Source organism: Lepidothrix coronata, unplaced genomic scaffold (genome assembly GCF_001604755.1).
Source record: "Lepidothrix coronata isolate B3197 unplaced genomic scaffold, Lepidothrix_coronata-1.0 Scaffold144, whole genome shotgun sequence".
NCBI lineage: Eukaryota > Metazoa > Chordata > Aves > Passeriformes > Pipridae > Lepidothrix > Lepidothrix coronata.
This window is the reverse complement of record NW_016690324.1, coordinates 1,931,643-1,959,604: the sequence shown is the minus strand read 5'-3', so window position 1 is coordinate 1,959,604 and position 27,962 is coordinate 1,931,643. Positions and strand designations below refer to the sequence as shown.

Sequence of the window (27,962 nt, the reverse complement as noted above, 5' to 3'; positions counted from 1 at the left end):
TAATGATTTTCTGGCCTGCATGCACGTGAGCTGGAACTCTCCAGTCATGTTTTCAGGAGGAGGAGGATGCAGAGAGGTTGTTTATGCAAGTAAATTTTTCAGAGTAAATCGATACATATTTATCCCAGTTCAGAATGAAAATTGAAATTTAAAGGGTGTTGCATGAAGAGCTGAACCAATGAATTTGAAAAGTAACATTGCAAATGGCACTGGCTTGCATGACAAGGGTAGTGGTGAACGAGGGATTTGGTGTCCTGGGAGGGAATGACCTTTCCTGCTCACCTGTTTCAGAAGAAGAGCAAGAAACCTCAGGGGATTTCGGCAGTGGTGGATCTGTTGTGTTGTTGGATGATTTGGAAGAGGAACCTGAAGCGACAAAAAAAGACAAAGAAGGGAAACTGAAGATTCACGTAAGAGCAGCTAATGAAGATGATGAAGATGAAGACGACGACAAGGATGATGAGATTGGTTATATATGGTAGTGCCCATCATAATGAGGACTCACATTTTGCACAATATTGCAAGTCACATCATATCTCTGCAATTGTATCGAGAGTACCTGGCACAAATATTCCCTCTCTACTGAGTTTAATTTTGTATAGTCTATTTAATTTGGATGACATTATTTTTTTCTTTTTTTTCCCAGCAAGGACTGTTTGGAATACAGCTTTTGTTCGGATGGTTTGGGGGATTTTTGTTCTATCCACAGGGGCAATGAGTTTTGTTTCAAAACCATTTCGTGTCTTAATCCTCACTTGCACCGCTTACAAAATACATCCTGTGAAAGGAGAATCCCAGAAGGGGCTCAACAAACCAATACAAGGCTTAGAAGCCCTTCTCATGTGAGAGAATTTGTGTCATAAATTGTTACCTGGATCGTATCAGAAACAGTTTTTTCTTTCATGAAGAAGGAAAAGGAGGTGCCTCATTTTCTAGCCCATATTTGTGATGTTCCAGTAAAGTCTCTTCAGACAGTGGCTGCCTGGTACCAGGGGTTTCATCCAGAGAGAAACCCCCTGGCAGGATTTTCTCTTTCTTACATACTCTGAGTCCAACAGGCTTAGTCCAGCTCACGCTGAAGGCAAAGCTCCCCCCCGAGCACAGATCACTGACACTGTTTATTTGACAAAGAAACATGGTCTGGATGTTAAAGAGATGCTGAGAACCTGCAGCTATCATGGACCAAGCCCTACAGGCAGGGAACAGAGTCCATCTGCCTTTCAGAGTGCTTAAGGAGAGTTTTGTTTGTAGCATCATGAGCACCTCCACAGCTGCCCCTCAGCTTCTGCCTGAACTCATTTGCACTCAGAGCTTCCCCAATGTCACAAAAGCAGCCTCTGCTTGCAGCTCACACACCATGGAGCTGCCTGTTCCTCATTTAGCAACCCCTCATCCCAAAGTTATAACACTGTCAGGCACACTAACCATCAGAAGTAATAAGCTGTCATTTCTTTAATTTAAAGAGTTAATATTTATTTGGCCTGTTTAAAAAAGCAACTTTAGGGGGTCATATTTCAAAAGGATAACCCCTTTGCACTGCACGCTTGTAATACACACTCCTAAAAAAGAATAGTGTTAAAATCCAATCTGTGATTTCCTCAACATCTCCCATATATTAAAAGGTCTTGTATCACAGCATATTGACATTAAATTTTTTTGCAGTGTCCTTTCCCACGGTAGTTCTCTGATGCTGTGGTGACCTTTTATTATTTTTGCTGTTTTCAGAAGCAGTAAGAGGAACCTTAACCCCACGCTTGCATTAGAATGCAGGTGTAAGTATTTTAGCAGTGCCTGTGGTTTGCCAGTGAATTATTTTGCAGAATGAAAAATGTGCTTATTACACCAAAAACTAATTAGATAGGGTTTGTTTTTTTTTTTTTAAATTATGAGTTAATGGTGGACATAGAGATGGAGACATGGTTGGTTACATAGTCACTTGGAAGCAGGAAAATACCATGCTGGTTGGCAGAAGTCAGTTTTTTAGGTACATTGGCCCAAGGCCTTTGGTCCTCAGCCCTCACAAAGTCAGTGCCCACCTGGCAGGGCTCTGGGTAGGACCTCTGCTTTCAGTCAGGATCAAAAGAGGAACTCCTTTCAGGCACCATGTGCTGCAGGGGCTCAGTTGTTTTCCCCTCTCTCATTTCCCATTTATCTAGATCAATGGCCTGAGAACAAAATAAAAACGTGCATAATCATTATTAATGCAGAAGGATGTGTAAAACCAGGAGGAATTTGTTGTTTCACGCCCCTGCATCCTCCCAAAAATCTGCCATCACAGTCATTTGCAGAAGGCCTGCAATCTGCCCTGCCTCAAATTCCTTTGGTTTTTCTGGAGCTGTAGAAAAATATATTTAAAAATCATTGTCCATGAGCTGCACAGCACATACACACACATTTATACACTCTTCTAGTTGCTTTTCATGGGAAATCCTGCTGACTTGCAAAAGGAACAGATAAACCAGCATTTCTGTTTCCCTAAACAGTATGATTTTGTGAGAAGCAATTGAACACTGTCAGAAGGTTTCTTCTCAAATGTCCTGTTTCATTTTCTTTTGCTATTTTCTTACTTAACCCCTCCCTGCCTAGGTCTGGTTCTGCTGTGCCTGAGGCACAGAGCTGCCACTTCACCCTGACACAAACCTGAGCTCCACAGTCAGCAGGGTTATGCTTATCCTCCTGCCTGGCCTCATTTTCCACACAAACCGTGGGGGTTTTGGGCAGTCCTGGTGCCCCCTTTGCAACAGTTGATCCTGGACTATGCCTTACAGCAAGGTCACAGAGCAAATCCCTTCTCCTGCCCAGCAGGGTCAAACCAAGTCCTTGCAGGCAGTACCAGGGGCCAAGGCTGCAGCTCTTTGTATCACATGTAAACATGCAGGATGACTAAACTAAAGCTGTTAAATAAGTCTTTAAAAGTGAATATGGCCACCTTTCAGCTTACATGAGCAGACATGGCCCCACCATCCATTTTTCAGAGCCACTGATAGTCTCCTACCTGTGATCTTTCACATGCAACGCTTCCAAGTCAGAGCTGGCAAGATTTATACCTTTAACTATAATTCCTGTCTCCAGTTGGGTACAACTACAGGGGAATAGTGTCCAATCCCAGGTGTTCCTGGGAGGACAGGGTGTTGTGCTTGGAAGGGCAGCTCAGACCATGGATTGCTTTGAGAGCAAGTCCTCAGTTATTGCAAAGCTGTTTAGCAAAGCCCTTTTGAGATCCACTGGCATCCTCCAGTGGTGGGGGATCTGCAGCCTCTATATATACATATGTATATCTATGTGTGTCTGTGTATATACATTTATGCACATATATGTGTGTGCATATGTATGTGTGTGTGTCCAGTTTGGGAAGATGCAGTGAGAAAAATCTTCTATTTCTTTAAAAGAAACCAGCGATTCTACCAAGAACCAGTGCTCTTCCAGATCGAGCCCCTTCCATTCTTCATGATTTGTAAGGGATTTAATTTGCTTCCAGCTTAATTTAATGCCTTTCTTTTTCTCTTTTCTTTTTTTTTCTTTTTTTTTGTTTTTTTTCTTGAAAAGCAGGACTTCCCTTCTGAATCAAGTCATCGACCTTCCAAACATTTTCGCATTGTGAAAAATGGAATCAGAGTTCTCCCATTCTTTTAGAGACACAAACCAATTTCTTAATCTCTTTTTCTTTCCATATTAGAGACTATGAGATACTGTTAGGTGTTGCTCTGTGTTTCTTTTAACTACTGTGGTTAAATCAAAATGCTGAGTTCAGATTTCAGCACAGTTGGATTTTTTGGGGTCATTACTGGCCTTTGCTGTGAACACAAAGAATCCTTTTCATTTTCTTTGCCTTTTTTTTTTTCCTTAAGCTATTCTGTGCTATTATTTTAAACCATTCAAAGTGTTTATTTAATATTTATTCTACAGTTTATATCGAAAATGTAAAGTTTATATTTAAAACAACACTGTTTGTTAGTGAATGCTTCTCTTTGCCTCTCCAGCCTAGTCTGTTAGTCTCAGTGTACATTTCTGGCATGGGAATATTTTGATATTAGAAGTTTTGTAGCCTTTTTCCCCTCAAGCAGCAACTGACATAGATCTAAGGTCACCACTTGATCCAGACCACCAGATCTCTCAAGCTTAGCTTCCCACATTTGTTGGCTTTTCCTGCGGTCCCTTCTGTGTGTCATTCGGGTTCCTTTCATCCACAGACTGCTTTGTACAGTTACTATACATCAAAAAGCCCTTTCTACAGTAGGTGGGTTTTGGTCTTTTTATACTTTTCTCAATGCTGTTGATGTCTGTTACTGTTCAATGTGTAGATCTGTAAGGAGAGATCCAAATATTCCGTGTTTCAGTTCGATGTCCCTACTGTAGATGGATGTAGACTATCATAGTAAGTAGAACTGCATAGTAAATTCTGAATGCTTTTTCCATAAGGAGTTAAGTGGAATGTGAGCATTTTGCTACCTTTGGTTAACTGTAAATGCTTAACTGTAGTCTGAAATAGTTGCATTTTTGTCTGTCTCAATAAATTTTAATTTGTCTGCGATTCCTCATTGCCAGTCTTGAATTTTATTAAACTCTGGGGATCAAAAATACTGCACTATCTTGACTCAGCATTTAATCACACATTGAAATGGATGGTCCTTTGTATTTGCCTTATAACTTAAACCTGTGTTGAATGTCAGCTGTAATCTGTGAAGTTAATGTAAGGTCTCCAGAAACCTCTATTTTAGAAGCAGAAATTAAATCAAATTGGATGGAATAACTGTACCAAAATCGGAACTTTACAAATTATATTAAGATTGATTTTTAAGGAACTAGCAAGGGCAGAGAGGGAAGCTTTTGTTTTTATTTCCTCCCTAGTTTGCAAATTTTTGTGTTTTTCTCTCTCTTCTGATGGTATCCGGGGCAATTCCATTAACACAGCCACACTCTACAGTGGCCATTATCTACCCAACAAATGAAGGCAAAATTGTTTTAAATACAATTGGTGGAAAGCCATCCTCATTTAGAAATACCTGGGTTTGTGTCTCTATTATTAAATTAGAGCTCCTCTATTATATTATTAACCAATTTAAACAACCAACATTATTGCAGTGGTAATTACAGAGCTTAAAATGTTATTTCATCCCCTTTTTTTTGTGATGTGTATGGGGAACATTAAAAGTACCACATGAAAGCATGAAACCTATTTTCAGGCATCTGTGCAATTATCATCTCATCAGGTAATACATTTATTACCTATCTGTCCATACACCATCAGTGAGGGTCAGAACCTGCCTGGAATTTCTCTTCCATTGCCTGCATTCACTACTTTATTTTTACTGTGGGTACCACACATCACTTCCAGTGTCTTTCCTCACCTGACTCTGCAAACAAACAGGTTTTTCCCTTTCCAAAACCACTCTGAGACCCTTTGAAGTGTTTGATCTTCCATGCTGAAGGGTTTCAGCTGTTCCAGACATCAGGTGCCGGGTGTGGCACTGACGACTGGGAGGAGAGCAAGCAAAATCCAAAGCTTGAAGGTGTGTGAGCTGCAAATGAGATTTTAGTTGTCAGAAAGGGTTGATGATTGCAGATTTATTTTTTTTAATATCCCTTCTAGTTTTCAATTGGAGACATCTTGCAAACTTTGTTTGGGGTTACACACACACCTCCCTTCTATTTACAAATGCACGTGTATACATAATATATGTATTTATAGATATATAAAATGTGTGTGTGTGCATATATACATATACACATATATATACAGTATTTATGTTTACATAGACTCACACTGGTATGATCTGCCCTTAGAAATGTTGGTCACGGTCAAAAAGTGCCATAAAAAAGGAACCATCAATTCTAATGGATCTCACACCTTTTGGACAGTGGATTTCTTCCTCTTGAAGTTATTTTGTTACTCTTCTTCCTGTAAATGTCAGTGAGGTTGAATTTCTCCCTTACTTTTAGATGCTTACTCCTCAAAAAGTTGCATGAGGTGGACTGACATAACTGACCCTGTTATTAAATAGGTTCTCCCTGTAAGCATATGCAGCTCCTAAACATCTCAGAAATCATCCATAAATTTGCTTCTGCCACTCACCTTTTTAGCAGCAGAATATGCTCTGCCTCAGTAAAAAAAAAAAAAAAAGACACTGAAAATACTTAACTGGGGACCTCAGTTTTGGGGGAGTCAGGGAGGGCTCAAGGGTCTGGATCCCCACTGAGCCACATCCTGACAGCTCTGAGGAGCTGCTGTGCCCAAAACTGGTCCCCCCATTACCACCTTCCTGCCTCAGTCTTTGCTCTTTAGACTCCCCTGGTTTCAGGATATCCACCTCTGGGAATTCTTTCCGTGCCTCACCTGGTGTTTTATCACCTGTACTTTGCTATTCTCTCCTGGAACAGCTCGTACTGGGCTTAGTGCTGTGAACTGGTACTTTGGTTTAATACATTAAAATACCCATAGTGGATCATTACATCCCACCTGTCATGTCCTGATAAGCTGCACTGATTTCTATTTAGCTTTTCCATGATTCTGTCCTGCCATTTTCAACGAGAATCTTGGGACTGGTTTCCATGAGCTCCCTGCCAGGGGATACAGACTTTGCTTCTGTGCTGATACTGAAGAGTGTCTGTGGCCGAAATGTTGCTCCAGCAGTAGTAAAAGGTCAGTTTGGGCTTAGGTTAAAATGATAGCAGGGGTGCCTTCTTACCTGGAGGACAGTGGGGTCCATCCACACCCAAATGTTGTACTTTGCATCCTCAGTAAAATCTGCCAGACCAGGCAGTTCCACACTGGGGGGGGGGGGGGGGGGGGGGGGGTGTGGTGTGATACCTCTGCGTGGAAAGGGGCAAAGTTAAAAAAATGGCCTTTTTTCCTTCATTTTCTAATATATAAATATTTTCCCTATCTTACTGATAATATTTTGCTAATGAATATTCTCTTCTTAGCATGTTCTGTGAAACCTCTGATGTAAGATACATGTATACACTTACACACACACCCCACTCTCTTTCTCTTTATTTCCTCTTACAAAATTGTCTGTTGAGCTCCCCACCAGCTGTAAAGCAGTAGCATTACAGCCTTCACTGATGATTAGTTTCATTTTCCCCTAAATATACTGACAGTCAAAGGGTGAGATATTAAAAAAGAAAAATCATGTCACAACAGCTTTGCACACTGTACAGCTTTTTGAATAGATTAAAAAGAGGCAGAGTGCTATTAATAAGCTTTTGACTTTCTGAGCACTCCCATTTTCGGAATCAGACCAGCTCTTTTGGAGGGGGAGGGGAAGGCAGAGTGAAGAGCAGTCTTGGGAAAAAAATAATGATGAAACAAATAGGTTTAGGTAAGCTGGGAATGAGAGGGACAGACCCCTCAAGCATGGGCAGAGCAGTCCTACCCACTCCTTCCCAGTGAGTCAAGGAGCTCAGGATCAGCCCATGGCACCCCACAAACTGAAGAGGCAGGTTTCTGCTACAGGCTGAGCTGGTCCTGTCCCCTGTGTGCAATATCCAGTAACTGCTTCAAATGAATCCCTGAAAACAAGGCTTAAAACCACACAAACCACACAGTGGCACGGCGGGAGAGAGGGAAGAGCAAGGCCAGAAGCAAATTCCGATGCTGCCAGCAGTCCATCAACCCAGCAATGAGGCAGAGGTGTGTAAAAGCTCTGAGGAGAGCATCCAATGGCTCTGCAGCCACCCTCCCGGCTCTAGCTGTGCAAGAACCCCCTCTCTGACAGCAGACTTGGAAAGAAATACAGCCTCTGGCAGCCACTGGTCTTGAGTATCAGCTTCTTTCACGTTTTGCTATAAACTCCTGCAATTCCACACTAAAGGCTTGGGCAGAGGGAGAGTTTGTGAAGAAAACTTAAAATGCAGGGTCTCTGCCAGGTAGTAACTGCCTTTTCTCATCTATAGTTACTCAATAAAAATCATTGCTGGAGCATGACTCTACTTCCATTCCCAGCCAATACATTTGCCATCTGGCCCTTAAACATGGGAAAATCGACCCCAGAGCATATTGCTGAAGGAAAGGTCCTTAAGCACATTGGTTTAAGCTTTGAAAACATATTACCTCTAAAATTATTTGCAGGCTTTGAGAGCCTTGCAGGTTTGACACTGATTTTTGCGTGTTGAATACCTCAAACCCGGCTTAATGCAAATATATTCAGGTAAGAGTCTGTACAAGTAGGAGCACAGCCACAGCTTTGCTCCATCACAGATGATGTATCAATTTATCACAGCCAGCAAAGAATTGACCTAAATAACTACTAGCCTAAAGTAAAATTAAATAAAACTGAGACTATGACAAGATGTAGGTTTTCACAGATTAATGTAGGCTATTGAAATACTTTGGGTTACAAGGGGCTGTTACAGAAGATCAATATTCCCATTCCTTTTGGTACAAGTCACGTAAGAACCCAACACCTGCAGTGAGCTTTGGTGGTTGTCAGAGGCACTAAAGCTGCAGCTCAGCCCTGCACCTCTCCTGCAGGAGCTGCTGGTGTGGCAGGAGGAGACGGGATGCACATAAACACATCTGCTAAACGCCTCCCTTGTCATGTACAGCACCAGCCAGCTTGGAAAGGTGGGCACTGAGCAGTTGCACAGAAGGAATTACCACAGATTTATTTTGGCAGGCAGGAGAGCCCAATTTGGCTCAGCTGGCTGTAGTGGTGGAGACAAACATAAGGCTGGTTGTTAAACTACCCAAAATAACTCTGCTATCCTCTCAGAGCAGGGCTGTCATCCTGTCTGGTCTCCAGACCAGTTTCCATCTTCTGTTGGAATGACTCTCTCCAACTGATTCTTCTGTAGGATTTATATTTTTTCATTTATCTTTTTTTTTTATTTTGTCCCCAAGCCTGTGTGTTAATTAAGTTTTAACAAAGAGCTGTATCACTGTGGAACAGGATATCGGATTGCTCATCTGTTTTACATAATTGATTAATTAATAACCTTGCTAATTGAGTCTCATGAAATTCTTTGTTAAACTGGAGCAAGGCTGTGTCCCAAACCTTTGCTTGTAGGGTTATATTAAAATCAGGACATTTTGGCTGCTTCATCTCCTCCAGACTGTGTTGCAACTCACAGCACAGCATTAATGTAACAGGGCTCCTGGGCTGCTGTAGAGATGCAGGATTACTGGGTGAACCTTGCTTCACCTGTACCCCAGAATTTCAAAACCTCCCCCCATTTTTCCCTTCTACAACCCTCACAGCAGCTCTTTCCAGGGCTGCCACTCTCTTGCTTTACTCCACCAGCCCTCACTCACATTGCACCAAGTGGTACAGCCCCACAGCCAAATTTAGGTAGTGACATTTTCTCCCTCTTTTGGCCAAGGGTGAGTACCAGCATGGCTATAAAATAAAATGGCAAAGCAACCCTCCCCCCCACCACCCAAAAACTGCACCGTGAGCTCTTCTCAAAGGCACTGCCTTCGACACGATATGACCTACATCTTTTCTTGGGAGCCATCACAGCTGAAATAGGGCATAGCATGATGGATTCTGTGCTATTAAATGGAAATGGACTTTCCATGGAAATAACCACTGACAATAGTTTGCATTTTAATGTCATTTCTTTTCTTATTATTGCCCCTCGACGTGCAGCATGATGTATTTTTACCACGTGATACCATCCGCGAGGCAGCAGCAAGGTGCAGGTTGCAATCTTTGCCTTAAACGTTGCTCCTAAGGGTGCTTTCCCAGGGAGCTTCAGTCTGAGAGAGCAGCAAATACTTTCCTTCAAACCTGTCCACTAAGGAAATTTATATTCCAGTCCTAATCCACCTGCATTTCATGAGACATAAACCCACAGCAATTATGGGTGTTCAGCCGGGAGAAGAGAAGGCTCTGGGGAGACCTCAGAGCCCATTCCAGCCCTAAAGGGGCTCCAAGGGAGCTGGAGAGGGACTTTGGACAAGGGCCTGGATTAACAGGACAAGGGAATGGCTTCATGCTGCCAGAGGGCAGGGTTAGATGGGATATTAGGAGGAAATTCTTCCCTGTGAGGGTGGGGAGGCCCTGGCAGAGGTTGCCCAGAGAAGTGTGGATGCCCCATCCCTGGAAGTGTCCAAGGCCAGGTTGGACAGGGCTTGGAGCAACCTGGGCTAGTGGAAGGTGTCCCTGCCCATGGCAGGGGATGGAACTGGGTGATCCTTAAGGTCCCTTCCCACCCAAACCATTCTGTTCTTCCATGATTCACCAAACACTCAGGGATTTAGTCCACCCACGGTGGGCAGGTGAGCAGGAACCTTCCTGCTGTGCTGTGGGCAAAGGGTTAAAGGTGTCCTGAGACAAAGCAACCATATTCTGAAACAGCAGATGAAGGTCTGTCATCCCTCACCTTCATTTTCAGAAGTCAAGAGTCAGCCAGGAAGGTGTAAATCCACCAGCCCTCATCCATCCCAAATCCCTTCAGTCCATCCTCAGTGCTAATCTCTGGCTGCTTTATACCCTCTGCAGCAGTGGCTGAGCCTCATCCCTGATTCAGGCTGCAGTCCTGCTCGTGCTGAAGGGCCTTGGCATGGGCTAGTCTTGATGAGAATTTAATCCCCAGGATCTGGAAAGGATTTAGGACCTGGAAACAGAGATGGGTTAAAATCCTCCACGGTGGACAAAAAAACCTGCCTTGATACGTGCACCTGCAGAAGAAACCAGGGACAGTGGGTGTTTCTGAATGTCACAAAGATTCCTGAGACACTGGGGAGGGAGGAGAAAACTGAAGTGAATCAAGAGACAAGAGTTAGCCTTCAAATGTCCCTTCTAAATGGCTAAATTAGGGAAGAAAAATGTCATCCCTCTTTTTTTGTCTGTATCAGTGCAAGAAAGGCTGGGGACATCACTCCTGCCAGGATTATTTGTATGTTGGGGTGGAGGGAAGAAGTATGCTGGTAACATGTCTTACTTCCACACTGCTGGGGAAGGTTTTGAGTAATGAATCCAGGGGCTAATCCATCATGTCTGCCATTTCAAAGAGCCCTGATAACCTGGACTCTTCTTGTTTTCTTCTCTGAGGCTTTTGCAGATTTGCTAACACAACTTTCCCCTGAAGAAGGATCACATTTCAGGCCTGAAATGCTCTGATTATTTACATTTTGTCACACTGTAATTTATATTTATTGATTGTGGCCTTTATTTACACATGTTCATTACCTTCTTATTTTAGTCATTTATCCTGCATGTCCCCACCCTACTTTTTCAATTATTTCACATACTCACAGTGTATCAATTATATTGCCAAGATGCATTTAGAGAGAATAATTTGTTTCTAAAGCATGATTTTTTGACAGCATGATTTGTTTTCATCTTTGCAGAGAATCTCAAGATGACAGTGACTTTAGGGCAGAGAATACAAAGTTGTGAAGCTTTTTCCTGTGAAGACTTGCTCTCTCACATATGCAACGAGCACGTTGTGTCGGCAGCATTTGCTGACCTGCTCATCAAGTCCACGTTAGTTCAGCTCCCGGTGCAGTTTCCCTTCTCCCAGGGGAGTGTTAGAAACTCTCTGAAATTACCCCTTAGTGCTGCTCCCCCACAGAGCAGCATTGCTGGGTCACTTTAGAGGCTGATAAAGCACCTCCGGTGGGCTGGAAGGGTCTCTGAGCCTTGGGGCTCTGGCAGAACTCAGACATGGTGTTTGTTCCCTTGGGAGCAATCCTTAATGACAGGGATGACAGAGCCCTGCCTGCCCACTGCTGGGCTTGGCTGGGAAGCAAATGGATCCTTTCTGGCAAAGTGCTGTCACAGAGAGGCTCTCTGCTTGGGTGGGCTGTTAATGCACTCCCTCGCTCCAGCCTCGTTAGTTCCTTTGCTCATTACCAGCAGTGAGGAGGTTTTTCCTGCTGTCTGGCTTTTACTTTTGGAGCTTTCCAGCCTGGCGAGGCAGGAGGGTTGGCTCTTCAGAGCTGAGAGCCAAAAAAGCATAGACCCTCCCAACCATCCTGCAAGGAAATCATCCAGCTTGCTTTGCCCTAGGACTCACTACCTGCCTTTACCCACTTACTGAGGCAGTCTGGCCTCTCCTGTGATGGTGGCTCTCCAAAAAGCTGACGCAATGACAAACACATTTGCTGGCATTTGCTCCCTTAGTGGTCTCTATGCCAGGGCCAGAGCTTGGCAAGTGAAGATCAGCTGCCACCCGTGCCTGTGGGAGCCATCACATCCATGGCTTCATACAGCTCCTTAGGACAGCTGAGTGCAGGAGATGTGCTGGGAAACACTTTAGGGGTGTTGATCCATCATTTTGCCTCCTCTTTATGCTCATTAGATACCAGAGATGAGCCAGTTTGAGCTCTGGCTCTCTAACATGAGGTCTCTCATGTTTCCAGCATCCCCCAGGAAATACCCAGCAATATTCAGATTAAATTTACCTCCCTGCAGCTCCAAGCTGTGACAACATCAACCATCCTCCCAGTTTTGGTCTCGTCCCATGACCAGAGGAGGATTAGGGAAGAAGAAAGGACTGCTTTGGGTCAGAGGCTCACTTACAGAGCTGTGGCACATCAGGAAGGGAGCAAGGAATCTGGTGGGACGTGGCACAGAAGTGCCAGCTCAGCAGTGACTCAGGCCCAGAGGAAATCTCTTCACCCTTGGGTTCTGAGGCCAAATATTCAGCAGAAATTCATCTGTGGTCTCCCTGCCACAGCCCCTACACTCATTTTCCTCCATGGTTTCCATCACTGAACCCCTCCCACCTCAGAGTGTTTTGCTCCCGTGATCTGATTCATTCTGCCCAGGCTGCAGGGGAGGGTTTATGGTAACAGGGTGTGCCTGAGAGCTCATTGCTGAAAGCAAATCAGGCTCCTCCTCAGCTGAGCTCAGACCAGTAGTGCCATACCACTAACCAAATATGTGGCCCTTATCTCCAGGCTGACCTAAAAAAAGCCACCCAAAGAGCAGGGTGAGGGTGTGAGGGGTGTGGAGTGGTGAGACAATAGTTGTTCATTAAACCATTTTTTCTGTCCAGGACAGAAAAAGCCTGCTGGATGGGTTTGGTGCCCTCAGAGAAGTGGCTGAGACCACTGAGTGTCTTTAAAGGACCGAAAGATCAAATCTACCCACACTGTTCACGTGTGACATCCTTCATGTCCCTCCTTCTCCTCCCTGCAAAGCCCTTCCCAAGGTGTCTCAGCACAGAACAGGTGACTCCTAAACATCCCTTGTCAGCTGAGAAACGTGGACTGAGCTGGACCTTCTGAGTGGGCACCTTCCAAAGATACATCTTGCGAGGCAGGTGTGTATTCCAAAATTAAAACATTCTGTGTTTTCTTGACCTAAATGCTGTGTTCGTGGCTTGTCAAACCCATTTTAGGCAGCAATTCATTTCTGAAGGTTGAAAATTACTTTCAAAAAATGTACTTAAGTAAATATTTGGAGAAGGTAAGAGATGGCAAGAATACAATTCTGGAAGTATTTCTGCACGGAAATCAAAGATTTTCACACTGAATTCAATAAACTAGTTTTATAGGGCTCTAAATTTGGAGTTTGTTATACAAAATTGGGGGGCAGAAGCAAATTTTGCAGGATTTTATATGACTCTGTGTAACAAAGAGTGTGATCACTTTTCAGAGAAAAAAAATCTGTGAATGTCTTAGAGCTTCGTATAATAAAATTACAAATGGGAGATGAGATGGGATGTTTAATTCCCAGACTGGGTACATTTAAAAAAAGGTCATTTAGGTTAAAAGAAATGTGTTCACTCCTTGGCCTGGGCTGTAAATCAGTGCAGCTCCACTGAAAGCACCAAAGTTAAGGAGATGGATACAGGGAGGACCTGACCTGTATTTTTTTGTTGCATCAAAAGGAATCACAGGAGATTTGCTCTCATCCCACAGCGTTCATGAAGGCACTTTGAACCTTTGGTCCTTTCAGGTTTTGAGTTAAAGCAAATATTTTTTGAAAGGCAAAGTTATCACATGACAGATGCCTCCGATTTCCAACGGGGTGATGTGGGATTTGGGGTATGTCCCCAACAGAAATTTCAGAGAGGATATTTTGGGCTCTCACGTGTCCCTGAATTTCTGCCTTTGCCATTACAAAAGAGCTCATTCAACATGGGAGCGTTCAGGCTGCAGATGTACATCTGCATTTCTTCTTCAGCTCTGCAAAGGATTCCTTTTTCTCAGCAATGTGTAATTGGGGGTTTTACAGCTATTCCCACACCCCACATCCCCCCCCTCAACTTTCTGCCCAGCAAACTCCTGCTTTTCACCTTCAGTCTGACTTTGTAATCCATGGTTGGTTTCAAATCAGCCTTTCAGCATGGTAATGAATGGATTAACTTTCTGCTTTCTGATGAGTAGTAGGAAAAATGTTTCTGAATTATCAAAAAATAATTGGAATCAAAATTATAAATGGTTTCTACAAGGGAAGTTTTTGTAATTAGTTGAATCCATGTGATGGAAGCTATTATAAATAACAAAAAAAATGTGTTTACCTAATCACTGGGAAAGTGCACATTAGCTCTCTAATTAGAAGTCCCTCATGGCTTTACTACAAACTTTGGACATAAAATAATTTGTTTCATGCTTCCTTTAGCAGGCAAAGGAAACTCCATCAGTTCCATTTGTGCATGTCCACAGCTGGGGAGGCGGATGAGAATTAACTGACAGATTCACATTTATTCCTCCCAGCAGGTCCCTGTGACTCCCCAGCACCTTGTCCCACAGATCCCAAGAGCCAAACCAGTCTGTGCCATTCCAGCCAGTGCCAACCCACTGGGATGCCACTGGAGGGACAGTGGCAGCTTATAAGGCTGAAGCAGGTTCAAGCACACCTGGATGCAGAGGGATGAGATGGAGCAAAGCCATGGCTGCTGTTCTTACACGTTAGAGCAGCTTTTATTTAATATATTTGACCTATTTTGTGAATAGTGAACACAGATTTATCCTTGTCGTGCTAAATAGCTGTTTGGAGCTGCTTTGTTAAACTGAGCGAAAATGAAGATTTTATTACAGTTACAGAGATAAATTCATAATATGAGGGTTGGTTTTTTCCAGGGTCTGGTTTGTATGAAAATCCTCTTAAAGGACTGAAAACGGGAAACACTATTCAACACATGAAAACACCCTTTACCATTTAAAAATATATGACCTATTTTATCTACTTAAGAAAATCTCTTCACTAGAGACATTTGCCACGGGACCAAATGGTGCAAAGGGAGTTATGCTGCATTTCACAGAGAGCCTGGCAATTAAAGTTGCTGCTCTGCTGTGACTGCCATCACACCAGAGCACAAAAATCTGCCATGCTTGGAGGTAACCACACAGAGAAGTGCTAATGCCTCTTTTCTTTAATGTCACCTAGTGGGTAGGCAAGCAGAGGAAGCGTGTGATTGATGATGACTTCTCTTTTCCAGAATCTCAGAATCAATTGAAATATTGATATTTTTGAGATAAGGAGAGGGAAAATACATAGTTTTGGAAATTAAGGGATTAGAAGTTGCTTGTGTAAAGCCTCATAGGGATTAGCAGCCCCCATGGGGCTGTTTTCTTTGTCTCCACTCCTTTCTCAACCTGCTCCCCACCACACATGTCCATGCAGGCTCTTTCCCACCCTCCATGCATAACTCTTTTGGGTGTAGAAGCACAGTTAAGTGGCAGGAAGACCAACACCACTGGGAAAACTGCTTGGCTCTGCCTTCACAGGACATGGAAACGCAGAATCCCTCTCCAGTAAAATAAGGAACAGCAACCAGAAGCCAATGCCCAGGAGCTCTGCTCCTGCTCCAGGCACTTTGAAACCAACACAAGGGGTTTTACTGAGCAGGAGAGGGTCCCCCTGCCCTGAAGCACCACTGAAAGGATGTTACTCAGGAAGACACAACACCATCACCCTGTAACAGAGAGCTTGCTGACACATACACCTCCTTTTTGCTACTAATTACTTTAGGAAGCTTTGATGCATTTTTTAGAATGGTAGTATGGGAAATAGAACAACAGAATTGTCTGGGTTGGAAGGGACCTTTGGGAAAGCCCAAAGCCCCTGCAATAAGCAGTGACATCTTCAACTAGAACAGGTTGCTCAGAGCCCCATCCAGTCTGACCTTGAATCTTTGACTTCTCTGAAAATGTGCATGGTGATGCAAATGGCAAACATGAATGGTAAATACCATTTTGCCTTGTTTTAATAATGCTGCTGGTTGTGGGCAGCAACTGCACCTCAGTTCCCAGCAACTGAGGATGTAGGGCTGCTGCATACAAAATACACTTGTTACTTTGCAAGTCTGGGCAGAGATGTAGGTGCCCCAAATTACTGAAAATCTGAATAAGTTGCTCAGGCTCTTACCTCGACATAGGAGGCAAATACCATGAAATCAATTTCTGTGCCCAATTTACTCTCAGTGACACTTGCACACATTTTAAAGGGCAATTTGTCATTTTGCTCCAGTTGTCACGTTATTTCAGGTCATGGGACCATCAAGTCAAAACATGGGTTTGACCCTCTGCTCCACAGTCCAGAAATGGAAAGTCAAAACACCCATTCTTTTTTGACCCCAGAAGAGAAGCCATAAGTCATAAATAAAAGTAGATAGAGTGGACAAATCAATCCTGGTTTTCTGCCACCTTAAGCCCGCTCTGTTGTAAGCAGCTCCTTTATTATCCCACAGCCTATGGTGGGAAAAGACTGTTTCATGTCCAGGGAAAACATGATGTGCCTCACAGCCAGGGAGGTGCAACATGAACCCTCTGGGTAATTTATTCACCTCCTCGTTTAGGCAGAGCCACAGCCTGAAACAGCAGCAGCAGTAAATGGGTACAGGAAAGAGTGACAGGATGATATTTGGTGATATACTGAGCAATTGGGGATGTAGGAAGCATAAAAGCAAAGGAGTAAGATGGTACTAAATGCAGCCCCATGAGACAAAGCGATGGAGACAAAACAGTAAAAAATATATCTACATAAACCAAATAAAACCACAATGCAAGTGGAGGGAGGTAAAGGGAGCAGAACAGAGCAGCTCTTGGCTGGAGCAAGGGATGGGATGTGGGGAGCAGAGGAGGGTGAAGGGCACAAAAGCTGAAGCAGGTGGATGAGCCCACATAACCTTCCTAAGGGTGGGTGGGGTGCTCACTCCTGTTTTCAGCCTTCATGGGAGGAGTGTGGAGGGGGATTGAGTTCTGTGGAGCAACAACACAGTGCAGCCATTGCTCAGCTGCAGCCAGAGGAGCCTCATTTATCTGTTCCAAACTCAGCATTTGCATTTTTCAACATCTGAAGGCAGTTTTTATGTCCCGGTTTGGTCACTGCCCCGGAGCCCCGGTGTACAATGCACATGGGAACTCACTGCTGGAAAACCTATCCCAGAGTCCTGCCACATCCTTTCCAGCCAGGACTTGTCCCTGCAAGGTCCCTCCCACCCTCACAGGAGGTCATTCATCAGCCAGTGGCAAACAGGGACCAGGATGCTCCATAAGAAGAGTCCCGAGGGGTGAGTGATGCAAAATATCCTGTGTTCCAGCAAGGGCTTTAAAAAAATACACCAGTTCTTGTGAATCATGTTTTATATACAGATAAAATTACTGTTACTTGTTAGTGAACTCCTTTAACAATCAATTGCTAATTAAGTTCCACTGCCCCACTGGATCTAAAGCAAATCCCTTTCTGACACACTGGAAGTGCAGCCAATAACATTTATTGATTATGCATGTCAGAGGCACTGGGCAGGGAAAGGGGCCCCCTTTTTCCTGCCCCTTCAGGGGGAAAGGTCTGAAAAATAGAAATCAAAATTACCAGAATAATTTGTTATCACCTAAATCCTTTTGACTCTGGATGTGAACACATTTTCTGTAGGAATAAACATACCAGGAGATGTCTGGTGCCAACCCCGACCAATACAGAGGCAGAAAGAAATCAGAAAATAAACACAGAAAAGCTGCTCCCATTCAACAGCTCTTGACATTTTGCTGGAACAGATGTTCCAGTGAAATATAATGTACAATGTTGGCTTTTACCAAGAGAGATTTGTCCCTAAAACCCTTGGTCATGCAAGTTCTTCCAGAGCCTGAACAAGGTCTACTTGGGGGCTCAGCCTGCAGCCAAATCTAGGTGACCTTCCTGTTGAGACCTGCTCTGTTTTGCTGGGCTGCTACTTGCCATTTACATATTAAAACCATAAATTCCTTTGCTAACAAGAAACAAAGCTCCTCACGTATCTTTTTTTGAATTACAAATCTCACACTTAGAGCAATTTAAAACTGACTTACAGTTACTTTCTCACTGCTATCAATCAGAGATGCACTTCAATTCCCCAGTGCTCTAGGGACTCAGTAGGTTAGAAAAAGCAAATAGGAAAATAGAACGAATATTTTATTTTTGTTATTCATTGCAATTGCCTGAAAGCAGACCATGAAATCTGCTAAAAGTAATAGGAGCTGGTTGCCCTTTTAATATGCCCCTTTTTAAGGTGTCTATTAGGAGTCCAGAATACAGTTCAATGTTCATTACAGCAGCATGCCTCGAGTTTATTGAAGCCCAGATTTCAGGTGTCAGACTTTATGCACTTTCTTGCGGATGTTTTACTTTGGCCCTTCGAGCACTAGAGGCTGTGTGAACACGTATGTGGGTGTGAGCATGGGCAGAGGGGGAGTCCCCACTCAAAACCTCATTAGAATCTCTGTGTTTTGTACCTGTGTGCCACCACCTGTAGCTCTAGGGCCACCAGAAACTCAGCAAGTACCCAGTAACACTGGGCATAAGCCACAGTTTTCAGCCAGCATCTTATTTGTGAAATTTTCCTGAAATGAACCTTTTTTTTCCTCTATATATTTTCTTTCAAAAGCCCAGCTGTGCAAAACCATTACAACCATCACTGAAGCCCCAGGCAAGCCTTTATTTTTTTTTTTCTTAATTTCCACAGCAGGAGGTGATTAGTGACAGAAGTTCTCTTATTCTTCCTGAAAATCAACCCCAAGTTTCCCATCACCTCTGGGCATGAGTTTCCTAGCCTAAGAGCCTGTCATCTGATAAGGACAGAAAGAAGAATCTGGTACTCAGAATATGGGAAGAAGAAGAAACACCCTAGTCAGTGTTTAATCCAGTACTGCAAAGACAATGTTAGATCATTGGTTCATACACAATGTAAAATCTCACATATCTTCTCCTGTTTTCACAAGTGAAAAAAATACACTCAGTGTCTTGGTTTTCAGTTTATCCTTGTATTGAATTGTTTTTACTTCATCAAACTAGAGAATGATCTGCCTTGTAATGTGATTTTCTGGGACTCCTCGGGGTGTTGGGCCAGTAACAGGGAGATGCCAAGAGGTGTGTGGCTGGGATAAACCAAGGTGTCCTTAAATCGTGACCAAAAAATGATAGACTGGGAACAGACTTATCTGTAGTGCCAGGAATGTGTCCCAGCCACCTCCATCAAGGGCAGGTGGGTGCTGAAAACACCTTCCTGAGGGTGTGGGAAGTCATAACCCCCAAGGAAGCAAAACAATAGGAATAAACTCCAAGTCCCAGGGTGCGACTTTCTCATTCTCAGGAGGATGGAGCCAGAGCTGAAGGTGACTCTGAGCCCAAACCCAGGCTGACATCTGAGCAGCCTCCCAGACAGCAAGGGCAGAAACACCTCCAGCCTTTCTGTCCCTGGAGGGGGGACCCTGATGAAGGGGCAGAGATGCCACAGAGACACCTGCAGCTGAGGAGGGCTGCAGGTCCCTTCACTCACACCAACCACCCTCGCTGTGCCTGCTCCAAGTAATCCAGAGAAATAAAAAACAAAGCAATCTTGCCTCATTCCACCTGATACAGGGGGAAAAAAAAAGGCAAATTAGCTGCCTTTGAGCAACAATTAGGAAGCAGAACATTTCTCTGGGCACTGCTACAGAAGTAGATCATCCCTCAGAGCAGAAGCCATAATAGCTTTTGAATCATTATAAGCACAGCACATTCAAGCAACAGTGATTTGCACTGAAAATAATCTCAGCAAGGCAGGGAAAACAGTATTTATGTAAATAAACTAACCTTGGTGTTTGGATACATTTGTATTGCACAAAGGTTTTGTTTGTCTACACCAGAGGAACTTCATATCAGAGAGAGAAAATAAGAACAAAAAGGATTAAAGGGCTTCAAGAATTTTAATATTTCACTTTCATTTGGTGGACACCTATTTTCCACAATCTGATACTGGATGCAAATAGTCACAGCCAAATTCAATTCTGTGTTTACCAATGCAATTCCAGGTTGATATCAAACCATCACATTTACTCAAATCTAATGAAAACTGCACATCAATCACAATGCCTGTATCAGAACCAGAGCTGGGAATATTTTAGAAAAAGCTCTGAGAAATTGCCACTCAGAAAAAAAAGCTGGTTTTGAAGCCGTTTTTGACTCCTATGAGACCCTGACACCATCCACAGCCACCTGTACTTCTGCAGCTGTTGAATAAAAAATGGAGTTTTATTTAAAAAGGAAGCAAAATAAAAAGGGACAAATTAAGAAAATAAAAAAGTCTAGTGGAAAAAGCAGTAGAGACATGCAGCTCTGCAGGGCAGAGAGCTCACCTAACTGCACTTCTGCCTTGTAAGACACCAACAAAACATGTAGTTCCAGAACTACCTGGTTAAATTAATGCAGCCCAGTTTTAAAGTTTGTTTGTCAAAGTCAACCAGAGGAACTACTTTCAGCTGAACTGCTCTTCCCCAGGGGATTCTGCTCCAGTTTTCTTTGTTTTTACACTCAGTTTAACTCTTTCAGTTTTCCCTACGGGAGAAGTGCCTGGATTTAAAAATACAGCTGGAGGGAACAAACAAAACCGTCCCATGGTGCCAACTGTACCAACAAAAAGCTGGATTCCTTATGTGGTGGTATCCTCTGTGGTACCTCACCTCTCTCACTGCTAGAGAAACAACCCAGGGTTGCAGTCAACAGCTTCACCAGTAAAGATGCAAATACACTCCTCGTGGAGAGTCATCTCCTGCCCAAGGCAACCCCGGTGGGACCTTCCCGGGCAGGTGAATTTATCAGGAGTGCTCAGCACATACATCACTGAGCGGCCTCACAGCTCCAGCACCGCTCACCTCCGAGAGCCTGGGCACAAATTAAGGTGTCCAGGCAAGCTTTGAATAATTTGTTTCCCACTGTCAAGAGTCCTTGATCGAGGTAGGAAAAAACAGTGCCAAGCAAGGCCAAGTCCTCACACAACTCTTACTTAATGTCCCTCACGCCACGGGGTTCCTGATGGGCTGAGAGCCTGTGATGGATGAACCTGCAGCAGCTGCTGTATCCATGGCAGAGTTCTCTGCCTTTACTCCAGAGACACTCAAAGGTCACTGACCTGCTGGCCCCATGCCCTGGGCTTCACCACGGAGAAACCATAACCCTTCTGTGCTTGGATCACAGCACAAAGTGCTTCAGCTCTGAAGAAAAGACACAGGGGTAGCCTGTCTCGCTGTAAAGCACCTCAAGGAGGTGAAATGTGCTGGTCAAGAGTTGTTGGAATGATTGGCAACTTCACAGCACAGGGGGGATGTCAAATGTCTCAGCAGTTTTGGGGAGAATAAAGCAATGCATCAGAAGTGAATAAAATGTCCAACAGAGGTAAAGGTGTGGTGGGCATTGCCCTTCTCCTGCACATCTTATTTGAAGCATTGCAGATGCTGCCTTTGTGAACTCACTCATACTGAGTGGTAAGACAAGAGTCTGAGCACCACAGCCATGGAGCACATGGAGCCATGGAGCACATGGGGCACTGCTCAGCAGCACATCAACACTCCCTCTGCCTCAGCAACCCTGCTTTGGGGTCTTTGAACCCCACTGTGGCAGTTTGCCAACAGACTGAGAGCCTTTGCTCTGTCACAGGACATGCAACGACACCATCAAACCCTGGAGCACCCCCAGCCTGGCCTTGCACCACACAGAGATGTCAGAGGGCTCAGCAAGCACCAGGAGACACATCTCAGCTGCCTGCAGCTGCCAAGGCACTGCCAACCTGGACTCCTCTCATACCATGGAATCTGCAAAATCCGCTGTCAGAGTGACAGCACCTCACCACAAGGATGTCCTTACATTTGCTACCCTGCAGCAGAGGACCAACACAGAAGAGCAATTCTGCAGCCACAGCCATGCTCCAAACCTGTCTAGACTGCTCAGTGAGTGCTCCACTCACGTGAGTGAGAGCAGGCTTGAAAAATCCACAACTGCAGCCAACAGGCTGCCACCCCACCAGGGGCTCACTCATGCCGTTGTCTCATTTTGCTGCCTATTATTTTCTGTCAGAGGGAGTTTGCAAATCCGAGGCAACTCTGTGTTATAAAATGAATTGAGTTCTTGCCTATCTGCATAATAAATATTAAAACATCATCACTGCCATTTTAGGCTCGGAACGTTTGTGTAAGAACATTGTGCAGATGTGGGGAAAGGCTAATAAAGCGACGCTAATTATCCAATCAATCTTTCTTAACCTTTGTCTTAGACACAACATAGTGCTTATGCTAAGCTTAGATCCATTTTTCAGGGTCTAAATAATGTTGTAATCATAGCTGTGATGTGTGGGTTCATTGGAAACTTCTCTTTAGATGTAACATTGTCAGTTTACACCGAAATCTGTCTATAAGCCATCTGCTGCAGAAACCGGTCATTATCAATTGCATCAATCTGTTCCCAAATATTGCAGATGCCAGCCACCAGGAACCATCTGTTAGTGTCAAAAAAGTAACAATTCAATAAGCAGACTATCTGGGAAGGAGGTGGGGAAATATGCTGCAATATTTGGCGCAAAAGGCAAACTTACTAATTGTTGCAGTTTTACTACTGACCTATGACTTCGTTCAGAGCCATGCCAAGCTCATTGATTAGCCATCAGTGGGAGGGAGATTTCCAGAGACAGTAATAACCATCAGCGGTAATGAGAGTGGAGAACTGACACCTACTCCTGCTGTAACATATCGTCCTACAGTGTCCAACTGGTGCTGGCAGTGACTTCCCCAAAGTCACCAGTGCAGTTGGAGCAGCACTGGATGATTAGCCCTAACAGTAGTTTAAATAAAGACAGTATATATAAATGGGCTGAGGGGGCATGTTTTCATGGCTTTGTTCTAGTGAAATAAAGCAAACTCCACATCTCAAATGACCATCCCTCGCTGCAGCACTCACAACTGCTGGGACCACCTGGACCCCTCAAAACAAAACCCCCTTGAGCCCTCCTGTGACCTGACAAGGCACAGAGCTCCTGCAGAGGCAAAGTTTCATTGCAGCCCCACTAGGAAAAGTTCCCAAAGCCATGCTGGGCACCTGGCTGGGGGCTGACCTTGGGGCTAGGGAGGTCTGGGCCAGGACAGGATCTTCTCTGAAGCAACGGGAGTAGAAGAGATAAAAATCATGTTTTGGTCAGAAACCTTTTTGTCCTTCCTTTTATCATTTGTACATCTGTACACCTGTAAGCTTGCACATTAACCATCCAACTCAGACACTTAGATATTAATCATGGTAATGGCCATCTGAAAATCACCAGCTTGCTCGTGCCTTCTAAACCCACCACCTCAACCAGGTTTGCTTGTTCCTAAGATGCCATGACAGCTAAAAAGTTCTGTGCAAAGAGAAGCAGAGGCTGAAAAGTAGGAAAATCAGATACAGCAGACATGCTGACACTTAAGTGCTGGCCAGAACTCATCTCCCTTGCTAACAATTTCATTTTCCCTTTGCTTTCCCTGCCCACAGAGCAGCCTGCTTTGACAAGTACCTGGCAGATAAACATGTAATGCTGGAATAATAAAGCACAGAAGCTCAGTGTTAATGAACTACCCTTGCAGCAAGAGCAAAAAGAAAACACATTTGTTTTCAGATACAGCATTCTCGAAAAAGAAAAATCCCAGTTCAGGTTTAGGTTATAGGAGGATCCACATTCAGAAAGTGCTTCCATTTGCAGTTTCTAATGGGCACTTCTCTTTGGGTCAGATGTGTAATTGTTTAAGCAGTTATTCTCTGGGAAAGCTGCTTTGTCCATACAGCCAGCCTTGGGACTCTTTCACCTCAGCAATTTGGGTTGAATCCTTATCTGTCTCAATCTCATTTAAAAACACAATAAAAAAGACCAAACCATTTTCTTCAGCCAAAACAGAAAGGCAGTATCTGCAAAACTACCCTACCAGCTAATCACCATCTCCAGGCCTTTTAATTCCTTAAAGATATTCTGGTAGAGAAGCTGCATTGTAAGATCACATAGAACTCCCCTTGCAATGGTTCCAGTTCAGGAAAGCACCCATCAACTTCCACATCTTGCAGGACTAATGCTTCTTCTTATGCCTATATATTCATATGCACATGTATTTACATGAGCAGATAAATAAATAAATTAATAAATATTTTCAAGAAAGTATCTGAAAGTACTACATTAACTATTGCTTACCCTGGCAAGCTACAATGGCTCTTTCCCTCTGACCTTCAAAGATATTTCCTTTGGGTACATATTCCCTATAAATCACAGCTGTAGGAGCCAATCTGGGTCTGATAAATGTTCAGGACAAGAGTAAATGTTCTTCCTTGACAAAGGAGTGTGGAGAATGGGAAAGATAAACAAGGGAGTGGATTCACAGGTTAGGGCTCCTAAAGCCCTAAGTGAATGTTCATCAGTGCTGTTGGGGGATGAAGAAATGCAAATATTATTCCAAGGAGGTGAGTGTTGCAACAAGCAGGCAGGAGGCAGTGGGAGAAGCTGATATTTGTCAACATTTTGGAGGAATTGAAATAGCTGAGCCCTTTGCTGATAGAAGGAATTGGAAAAAATTAAAAGCTCAATATTCATATGCTGTGCTGCGAATGCCATACCTGTGTGGGATTATTACAAATGGATTTGGCTGTGCTTGGGGTTTTCAATTGGGTGTTTATAATAAAGGGTAACTAAACTCTCTTCTCACAGCTGAACATCAGCATGCAGACCTGCAAGGATAACTGACCTTTTTGAATGTTAATTATCTTTAAAAGGCCTGTTTGCCCAGAACTGTCTGAACCAGCTGTAACCAGCCAACAGGGTCACTGAGGAGAAATGATGGATGTCATGAAGAGTCATTTGATATCCATTAAAAGGGAGGAAAGTCATTAAAATATATCGGGCCCAGGGACCTTATGAAACAAAGAGAAAGTAATTACTTTAGGCTCAGATTTACCTGCCTGGACTAATCAATAAAAAGACACCCTGAAAAGGAGAGAGGGAGTAAAAAGAACACATTTTGACATGTCTGTGAGGAACATCTGTCACCAGGGCAGAGGAAAAGGTCAATGTGCCTGCCTGGGTGCTGCTGCTCCAGCTGCGCCCAGCGAGGGGAGAGGGGCTTCCCTGGGCAGCAGGAGCCAAAATCCACCTTTTTAGAGGCATCACAGGTCAGAAGGACTGTGCCAGCACACCCTCAGCCCAGTCCTGGCTTTGGTTACTGGGTGACCTTGGGGCTGTCACTTCGGAGATGGTCAGGCTGTGTTACCTAAGCAGATGGAGCTCCCTGACCAGGTGCCCCTGTTTTGCTGTCACTGTGTGTGGATATCAGCTCTCCTCACAGGGGCTGGGCTGGGGGTGGCAGAGCATTTCTGAAGCTTAAAACTCATCATCTTCAGCGTCTCAGTGGCTGTGTGAAAGCAACCGAGCTGCTTTTTCAGCGCGGCAGTAAAGATTAGTTTTGCAAAAATTCCCTGGATTATGCATCATCTTCTGGGGCTCTCTGTGGCCAGATGCTCAGGGGCAGCAGGATTCAAGGCCTCACAAAAGTTTGCTGGCTTTTTAACACCCCGATGGGCACCAAGCTCTTTGAAAAACCCAATCCCACCTAATCTCTTTTAAAATGTAACACCAATTTACTTTTCCACCAGCATATGTGCAAATTAGCTCAGCTATGGAAGATGAGCAGGAAGGCTTAGGCACAGAATTGCCACGGGCATCTCGTGCCCCAGAAGTGATGCTGTCCTGCCTCCTCTGCAATCAGTGGGCATTTCAGCACCTTTTTCTCCAAAAGCAAAGTTTCTGATTTTATGCACTGTGGAAATCACTCTGGTTTTTGCAAAACCAAGAATCCTCAGAGCCACTTCACAGAACTCCATGTATCTTCCAAAATGAGACATCCTAAAAACCCACCAGTTAATTTTTGTTTCATTACTCATTCTAATTAAAAGCTTTGTCAAGGGAATCTATTGCCTTTTTTTTCTATTTTCTGCTCTGATGTTGCAGTCCTTGACATTACTCTGTGGCCTATGAAGACACAGAATATTAATGCCTCCCATTCTAGAAAAATATATTGAGTCTGCTCTACTATTTTGACCTTTTCAGTACATTGTATTTTGATTAACTGGCCAGCTGGCTTCTGCCCCACAGGTTTGCAAGGCTACAGAGGGACAAAGAGGTGGGAAAGCTACCAAATCACATTTCTGATCCCCGGGAGGGTTAAAGGGATGTGATAAAACACTGTTATCTCACAGCCTGGCTGAGGCACAAGCACACATGTAGAGGAGAACGCTGGAAACCAGAACCAAAAGGCCCCACTGCCACCACAAACACCTTTTCCCTCTTGCTATTCTGTATCTCTTTCTCTCAATAGCCTCTGCCAGAGCTGCCTTTCCCGAGAGCCAATTAATTCAAGTCACAAATATCTGCCCTGAATTCTTGCAGGTAATTAGCACCACAGGTTATCAACAGGAAGCTGGTACCCACAGGCACTTCAGATAATTGTGTTTCAATATTGGCACATTTCTGCCTACCACAAAAGGTCACTTCAGTTTCTCTTCTCTATTTTCTCCCTCTCTTTTGCTAAATGAATGAAAAATCGTTATCATTATTTTGAATGCTCCAAACAGCTGGCAAATGCTTTGGGCATTACAGGATGGACATGAGTGACATGGGCACTTCAGGTGGTTGCAAAATTATTATTTTTCTAATCCTTGGCTTCAGATATAACCCTCCTCAGCACACCAGCAAACGGAAAAAGAGCCCAAAATCTAGTTAAATACTCATGCTTCTGAATTCATTTCAAAGAAAAGCAATGGAAAGAATACATAATTATGATGTAGCACAACTGTTGGTCACTTTAACCAGCATCTGCAATTTAGGTAAAGCTGTATTTAGTACTGCACAAATTTGGAGGACTCTTTACCTGTTACAAGAAATTTTAGAGGGTAACCATTCATTTAATTATATGATAAATAGCTTCCACGGACTAAGTATTATACATGAAGGACTATGTAATTACTTTGTAAATATAGGATTATATCTGTCCTTGAAACAAGAAAACAAATTAAATCAGCCTTGCAAAATTGTACTCCCCACTCACAGTGAGTGAGTAATTCTATTGCAAAAATAGATTACAAATCATCATCTGCTTTGCAGAATGGTCACAGTAAGAGGACAGCTGGGATGGTTTTGTGGCAGGGCCAGACAACTTCAAGGCAAGGCTGTATTAAGTGTTAAATTTCAGCAACAACAAAACCTTCCCTGCAAGAAGTATTTGAGTGTTCAATAACTTCATAGTTGCCATGGACTGATGAATAAACCAGGTATTGGGAAAAAAAATCAGCAGTTTTGCCCTGCTAAGTGAAAGTTGTGAATCAGAAGCATCACTGCTGGGTGAATTTTGGGGGTGAAGGGGGAAAGCCGTGGCATTACAGCAAGAGAAAGCCAAATTTATCCCCACACAGAGAGGTTTGTACACACAATTCTGTGACACTGCTCTGTCAGGCACCAGAAGGAATCAAAACAATCTTGCAAATTTGCTTTCTGAAATACTAAAGCCATGATCTCACGTGGAGTGAGTGAACAACAGGAGTGCTCCGAGTTGCTTTGAGTTACTGCCTTTCTGTCATCGCTGCATTATTGCACTTAAGAGTTTCTTTATTGTGTCATTAAAATTAATGAATTCTTATAGTCACGGAACTAGTGGGTGGTATAACGGGGAACATTAAAATCATGCTCTTGATTCAATCCCTCAGGAAACCAGAAAGCTGACCATTAACTACTAAAGTCTGCAGAGATCGAGTAAAGAGACATCACTGCCCTTAAAA

At 43.7% G+C, this 27,962-nt stretch overlaps 1 protein-coding gene across 2 annotated transcripts in view; it reads left to right on the top strand.

The window, feature by feature from the left end:
* SPOCK1 (sparc/osteonectin, cwcv and kazal-like domains proteoglycan (testican) 1) overlaps positions 1-4,531 on the top strand; it is a 275,034-nt gene extending 270,503 nt beyond the window's left edge. For both annotated transcript variants that reach the window (XM_017827978.1, XM_017827976.1), the window contains one exon: positions 292-4,531. In XM_017827978.1, the coding sequence (XP_017683467.1) occupies positions 292-482 (191 nt within the window). In that variant the 3' untranslated portion in view covers positions 483-4,531. The remainder of the gene's footprint in view (positions 1-291) is intronic.
* Positions 4,532-27,962: the final 23,431 nt, after the last annotated feature.